Source organism: Salvelinus alpinus, chromosome 11, assembly GCF_045679555.1.
Source record: "Salvelinus alpinus chromosome 11, SLU_Salpinus.1, whole genome shotgun sequence".
Taxonomy (NCBI): domain Eukaryota; kingdom Metazoa; phylum Chordata; class Actinopteri; order Salmoniformes; family Salmonidae; genus Salvelinus; species Salvelinus alpinus.
Window position 1 is genome coordinate 27421205 of NC_092096.1, and position 7521 is coordinate 27428725.

Genomic DNA, 7521 nt, shown 5'->3' on the forward strand with positions numbered 1-7521 from the left:
AAGGGAAGAAGTCCATTTGAACAGCAGCAAGGGATGAAAAGTAGACTGAATTACACTGAAGAGGTACATTGACGAAAAAGAAAACAAACATGAACATGTGTGAAAGAGAGGCTATGATAGATTAACAGAGCCACACAAGGTCTTATCTGATGACATGGAGTCTGAGCTTGATAAACATATCAAACATCTCACGGACCAGTTTCATGGGCTAAGTAGTCTAGAATACCATTTCATGGGCTAAGTAGTCTAGAATACCATTTCATGGGCTAAGTAGTCTAGAATACCATTTCATGGGCTAAGTAGTCTAGAATACCATTTCATGGGCTAAGTAGTCTAGAATACCATTTCATGGGCTAAGTAGCCTAGAATACCATTTCATGGGCTAAGTAGCCTAGAATACCATTTCATGGGCTAAGTAGCCTAGAATACCATTTCATGGGCTAAGTAGCCTAGAATACCATTTCATGGGCTAAGTAGCCTAGAATACCATTTCATGGGCTAAGTAGCCTAGAATACCATTTCATGGGCTAAGTAGCCTAGAATACCATTTCATGGGCTAAGTAGCCTAGAATACCATTTCATGGGCTAAGTAGCCTAGAATACCATTTCATGGGCTAAGTAGCCTAGAATACCATTTCATGGGCTAAGTAGCCTCGAATGCATAGAGCTTGCCTACGAATTGGTACATCGAAAGAACATCCCTGTCCCAGACAACTGATCAAGAAATGGAAAGGTAAGTGATATTGAACAGAAAGATATATATCTGAATGTAGGCATACATTTAAGATCTACAAAATACCACAACCCCATTCCATGAATTCAACTTTCACCCACTGTTACAGGACACCACCACCCACTTACCCCAAGGCTGCTCAACTTACCCCGTCCCTATGCTCAACTTACTTTATATCTGGGGTAAGTTGTGCCAAGAGACCACTTTTGTTGGATAAGCTATGTTTTCAAAACTGTTATGTTTACATGAATTCTAATTATTTCCAGGGAAACACAACATCCTGAAATATATGTAGATACCTGTATCTTTGTAGAAAGAACACTATTTCCCTTGACATAGGGGGGAGCACAATTGGCCCAGCGTCATCAAGGTTTGGCCGGTGTAGGCCGTCATTGTAAATAAGAATTTGTAATTCTTAACTGACTTGCCTAGTTAAATAAAACAAATGGACCAACCTACCCCCCTCTCCCCTAACCCAATGCACTATCAATGCAACCGCTATGGGTCAAAGGTCAGGCAATTCCCCCGGAACCACTTGCCACCACGGTGTCACCTGCCGGGCTGCTAATGCCCCTCTGGAACAAGGTCAAACAGAAACTCCCCTAAAACCACCTCTCCCCTTTGACCTCCCATCCATACATTGACCCCCTCATCTCCCGTTTTTTTTTATACCTTTCCTGCTATTGATCTTCCCAGATTCCACTATACTGGAGGGTCGGTGTGAAAATTCCCTTTGAGATATGAGTATTCAGAGTCATTACCCGCCGCCGGCTCCCGGCCCAGAGTGTGTGTGTGAAAACTCCCCACAGAGAGGGGACTCTTAAATAGGTAATTAAAGTCACCCGTTAGCCCCCAGTTTAGTCGGTGTGTGTGTGTGTGTGTGTGTGTGTGTGTGTGTGTGTGTGTGTGTGTGTGTGTGTGTGTGTGTGTGTGTGTGTGTGTGTGTGTGTGTGTGTGTGTGTGTGTGTGTGTGTGTCATACTATTTGGGGGTCCTCATTCCTGGAGGACTGCTTGGTTCAGCAGCTTTTCTCCTTGCATTGAGAGAGTTTGGTATGACTCCCACAGGACAACACACAGATGTATGATATTGGCTCTGACGTCTAAGGGCACAGCAGGTAAGCAAGACTGACACCCATACATCTAATAGATAGAACTTCAGATACTACCTGCTCTATTACTCTAGATCTATGTTGGACATTTAGTGGACACCTACCTTATCTATAGTAGTTACCATTTTCTCTTGCAATGCATTCCAGACAGAAAAGATTAGGCCCATGAAAATCATTTTTGAAACTCACTCGTGCTAGTGGGAAGATCTAGAAAGTTAATTTCAGATAGCATTTATTTTGCTTTTGATAACAAAATAGGAAGAGACTCAATTAGAAGCTGTTGTTGTTATACATGATACTGTCTCGTAAGCTGTTGGACTCAGGTTCTTGTCTTTTAGACCATGGAAGAACTCACTCTGCTACTCTGGCTCCTGATAGTTCCTCTTCAATCATTTGTACTTCAGCCCAGTAAGTGCCTGTGAACTTTCATAATCCACACGATCTACACACTGATTTTACATTCACAAACTTGAAAAACTAATTCAACAATTTCTAATTTACAATAGCTTGATTTTCCGATCCTCCGAATTGTCTGATCAGTTTGGAAAGTGCATCATATGTATGTACTGTATGTGTGCAGCAAAGGATCCTAAGTACACTTGAATTCAGATGTTTCCACACTGCATAGGAATAATGTTATTTTCAAACGAACCAAGTCTGTTAACATATCCCAGACTTATTCAGGCAACCTAGTCACAGGTTTGAATAGAACCGGAGCCATTTGCCAAATTTTGGTAATTAATTTAAAGTACTGTAAGAAGTGGTTTTATTTTATTATGCTTCTATTCTTTTATGAAATTAACAACTGCAAACTTCGTAAAATCTCTGTCAATATGGCCCACATTGTCTGTCATTTTGTAGCGATGCCTAATCTTGAGTGTCAATACTAAGATACTGCTGTGTGTCTAGGAGTGGAAATGATCCCCATAGAAGACTCAGTCAGAGAAACAGATCCCTGGTCAGACTTGAGACCTGAGAGACTGAGGGAGACCCCAACAGCAGATGAAGAGGAGGCTGAAGAACTCACTGCAACCCACCCTGAAGAGAGGAGGGAGGAAGAGGGGAGGAGCGAGGAAGGACTAACTCCAGAGACTGAATCTGAGAAGTGGAGAATAGAGGAGGAGAAGGGGGCAGCAGAGCAGGAAGGCCATGAGGAAGAGCGAGGGATGGAGGAAGAGAGAACGCTGGTTGGAGGGCTTGATTACAGAGAGCAGAAGAGATTTAAAAATTGGGAGATAGAAGCTGATGAGGAACATGAAAAGGAGGAGGAGAGAAGAGATAATGGAGAGGGGAGACATGAAGAAGGGATTAGATCAGATGATGAGGAGAGAGATGGTAAGGAACAGAGATCATATGGAGGAGAGGAGAAACTAGAGGAAAACCTGAGAGTTGGGGAAGTTAAAGAACCCAGTGTAGATCAAAGCGAGGGAGACTACTGAGTAGTTACACACATAGACCTCCCCCCTCCAACCAGCACTTCCTCCTCTCCTGTAGAAAAAGTAATGGACACTCAACCTGTCAATCAAGCTATCAACGAACCCATGTCCCCTCCCCCTGCAGCTATGCCTGTTCCACTTTATGATGTCACTCCTCCACCTGCCACTCAACATGGCCCTCCCCCAGTTTCACCCTCTACCTCCTCTGAAGTTCCAGAGTCTGCCACTCATGCTCTCGATCAACCTGCCAGTCATATCCAAGACCCGGCTCCAGAGGCAGAGGAGGCCATCTCATTGGTGGACAGTGAGCTCATTATGGTTCAGAGTGTGACTGACAGCTCCCAGACCAATCTCAGGGAGGGGGAGAGTTTTGTTTCGCAGGCGATGGAGGTCAAAGTTGGCCCAATTATCAAGGTTTCAATCAACGACAATCAGACTGAGAGGAACAGCATTGTCTTTCTCAAAGAGACAGAAAATACAGTCAAGCAGCTAAAGTCTACAACCAAACCAAAACAGGAAAAACCCACAGCCAAGGAACTGCAACCTACAGCCAAACCAAAAGAAATGACAAAACCCACAGCCAAGGAACTGCAACCTACAGCCAAACCAAAAGAGATGACAAAACCCACAGCCAAGGAACTGCAACCTACAGCCAAACCAAAAGAGATGACAAAACCCACAGCCAAGGAACTGCAACCTACAGTCAAACCAAAAGAGATGACAAAACCCACAGCCAAGGAACTGCAACCTACAGCCAAACCAAAAGAGATGACAAAACCCACAGCCAAGGAACTGCAACCTACAGCCAAACCAAAAGAGATGACAAAACCCACAGCCAAGGAACTGCAACCTACAGTCAAACCAAAAGAGATGACAAAACCCACAGCCAAGGAACTGCAACCTACAGCCAAACCAAAAGAGATGACAAAACCAACAGCCAAGGAACTGCAACCTACAGCCAAACCAAAAGAGATGACAAAACCAACAGCCAAACCCAAAGTGACGGTACAGACAAACGCCACACCCAAAACACAACAGACAAACTCCACACCCAAAACACAACAGACAAACCATACACCCAAAACACAACAGACAAAACCTACACCCAAAACACTACAGACAAAACCTAAACCCAAAACACAACAGACAGAACCTACAGCCAAACCAGCAGTGCCAAAACACACAATGAAGCTGACACAGACTACCAAGAATCTCAAGACAAAGACAGGGAAACATCAAAAGAAAGACAAAATAAATGAGAGGAAAGGTAAACCTCTAAAAAAGGACAACAAAACCAAAGAGACAAAACAGGAGAAGAAGGAGGGCACAAATCCGGCATACTTCCCCTACTTCAAAGACAACTACTGTCCCCCGGATTGTGCCTGCTATGGACGGTGAGATGTTCTCTGACTAAATCAGGCTTACTATTGCCCATTTGTAATTAATTCAATTTTATCATTATGTTATTTCCATATTGTCACTGTCTTATTTAATCACCCAAACCATTTCGTACAGTAATGTTTGTTGTGTGCATAATGTGTGCATCTTTACAGGTCCACATTCATTACTCCAATGTTTTCTATTGTCCCCTTTCCCAGAGTGGTCCAGTGTTCCGACAAGGGGGTGGAGAAGGTTCCGTACGGCATCCCTTATAACTCCCGCTACGTCCTCCTGATGAACAACCGCATCGACAGCATTCAGCTGGACATGCTCAATGAGTACCTGTCCATGGAGTTCCTGGTGCTCAGCAACAACCGGCTGACAGACGGCTCCATCGAGGGGGCCTTCGAGGGCATCCCGGCCCTGAGGCGGCTCTACCTGGACCGGAACCTACTGGAGAGTGTGCCCACAGACCTGCCCGCCTCCCTGGAAGAGCTGCGTCTGGATAACAACCGGCTTAATGTGATGTCGGAGGGGGCCTGGGCCCACTGCCCCAGCCTGCTGGTCCTCAGCCTGAGCAACAACAGCCTGGGGAATGGGAATGATACTCTCCCCGCCAGTGTGCTCTCACCTCTGGGCAGTCTGCGCACCCTCAGCCTGGACCGCAACCGGCTGGCCTCGGTGCCTCTGGGCTTACCGCTATCTATCAGGGAGTTGTACCTCCGTGGCAACCTTATCCAGAAGTTCCCAGGGGAGGCCTTCATGGGTACCTCAGAGCTGGTGATTCTGGATCTGAGCGCTAACCGGCTAACCAACCATGGCCTGCTCAGGGAGTCCCTCGTCAACGCCACCCACTTGGAGAACCTCAACTTAGAATGCAACCAGCTCAAGAAGGTACCCCGCCACCTCCCCTCTTCCCTCAAAACCCTGAACCTGGAGGGCAACCTCATCTCCTCCGTGGGCAAAGCCTCCTTCCTCCACCTCCCCCACCTGGAGCACCTGGGCCTTGCCAGTAACAAGATAGCCAGGGTAGCCTCGGGGGCCTTCAGGGCGCTGCCCGTCCTGCACCAGCTGGACCTGTGTCACAACGGCCTGAGACAGGTGCCCAGGCAGCTGCCCCGGGGGCTACACTCGGTGGCACTCACACACAACAAGATCCACTCAGTGCCCCGCGACGCCTTCTGCTGGGGGGGTTCAGACCCCGGCCTCAGCAGCCTGGTGCTGGTGCAGCTGGAGCACAACCTCATAGACCTGGGCCACCTGGACGCAAAAGCCTTCCACTGCCTCAGAGGCTTCCAGGTGGTACACTTCTACTGAGCTGCAGTCTATAGAATCCTGCAGGACAGTCATACTGCAAATATAGATTATAGACAATCCCACAACTGAAACCAATTGCAGGGTTTTTTCTGCTCAACCTGAACGTCCGTTGGGCTCCAACATGGCGGTAAAATGTTCTGCAATACACATAGAGAAACAGACATCATGTCGGGAGCTGATTTTGATTCAACATTACAAGATAACAATGCAAGATGGCCAGTTGAGTGAACTTGGATCTCAATGTGGATAGCTATACTGTACTGTATGTCGTTGCTTTGGGTATATCTGTGATTGTTGGAAGCTGTGATATGTGTTCAGAGAAAATACTTGTTTGAACCGCTCCCATGAAGTCTGTGTTGAAAGACTATGGCCTACTTCAAGGTCAATGATGCCACATACAGTTGAAGTCGGAAGTTTACATGCACCTTAGCCAAATACATTTAAACTCAGTTTTTCACAATTCATGACATTTAATCGTAGTAGAAATTCCCTGTCTTAGGTCAGTTAGGATCACCACTATTTTAAGAATGTGAAATGTCAGAATAATAGTAGAGAGAATGATTTATTTCAGCTTTAATTTCTTTCATCACATTCCCAGTGGGTCAGAAGTTTACATACAGTCAATTAGTATTTGGTAGCATTGCCTTTAAATTGTTTAACTTGGGTCAAACGTTTTGGGTAGGCTTCCACAAGCTTCCCACAATAAGTTGGGTGAATGTTGGCCCATTCCTCCTGACAGAGCTGGTGTAACTGAGTCAGGTTTGTAGGCATCCTTGCTCGCACACGCCTTTTCATTTCTGCCGACAAATTTTCTATGGGATTGAGGTCAGGGCTTAGTGGCCACTCCAATACCTTGACTTTGTTGTTCTTAAGCCATTTTGCCACAACTTTAGAAGTATGATTGCGGTCATTGTCCATTTGGAAGACCCATTTGCGACCAAGCTTTAACTTCCTGACTGATGTCTTGACATGTTGCTTCAATATATCCATATAATTTTCCTTTCTCATGATGCTATCTATTTTGTGAAGTGCACCAGTCCCTCCTGCAGCAAAGCACCCCCACAACATGATGCTGCCACCCCCGTGCTTCACGGTTGGGATGGTGTTCTTTGGCTTGCAAGCCTCCCCCTTTTTCCTCCAAACATAACGATGGTCATTGTGGCCAAACAGTTCTATTTTTGTTTCATCAGACCAGAGGACATTTCTCCAAAAAGTACGATCTTTGTCCTCATCTGCAGTTGCAAACCGTAGTATGGCTTTATTATGCCGGTTTTGGAGCAGTGGCTTCTTCCTTGCTGAGCGGCCTTTCATGTTATGTCGATATAGGACTCGTTTTACTGTGGATATAGATACTTTTGTACCTGTTTGCTCAAGCATCTTCACAAGGTCCCTTGCTGTTGTTCTGGGATTGATTTGCACTTTTCGCACCAAAGTACGTTCACCTCTAGGAGACAGAACACGTCTCCTTCCTGAGCGGTATGACGGCTGCGTGGTCCCATGGTGTTTATACTTGCGTGTTATTGTTTGTACAGATGACCATGGTAC

At 45.8% G+C, this 7521-nt stretch overlaps 2 protein-coding genes across 2 annotated transcripts; both read left to right on the forward strand.

The window, feature by feature from the left end:
- Positions 1-2760: 2760 nt before the first annotated feature.
- LOC139533288 (cilia- and flagella-associated protein 251-like) lies at positions 2761-3282 on the forward strand. The gene has a single exon (XM_071331358.1). It carries the CDS (start codon positions 2761-2763, stop codon positions 3280-3282), a length of 522 nt encoding a protein of 173 aa, XP_071187459.1.
- LOC139533820 (extracellular matrix protein 2-like) lies at positions 2763-7106 on the forward strand. The gene is made up of 2 exons (XM_071332228.1): positions 2763-4673; positions 4878-7106. The coding sequence occupies exons 1-2, from the start codon at positions 3346-3348 to the stop codon at positions 5974-5976; spliced, it is 2427 nt and encodes an 808-aa protein (XP_071188329.1). The 5' UTR covers positions 2763-3345; the 3' UTR covers positions 5977-7106.
- Positions 7107-7521: the final 415 nt, after the last annotated feature.

Coding starts and splice junctions, on each gene's coding strand:
- LOC139533820 (XM_071332228.1), top strand. CDS start 3,346: ATGGACACTCAACCTGTCAATCAAGCTATCAACGAACCCATGTCCCCT. Junction 4,674..4,877: donor GATTGTGCCTGCTATGGACG/GTGAGATGTTCT, acceptor CCCCTTTCCCAG/AGTGGTCCAGTGTTCCGACA.
- LOC139533288 (XM_071331358.1), top strand. CDS start 2,761: ATGATCCCCATAGAAGACTCAGTCAGAGAAACAGATCCCTGGTCAGAC.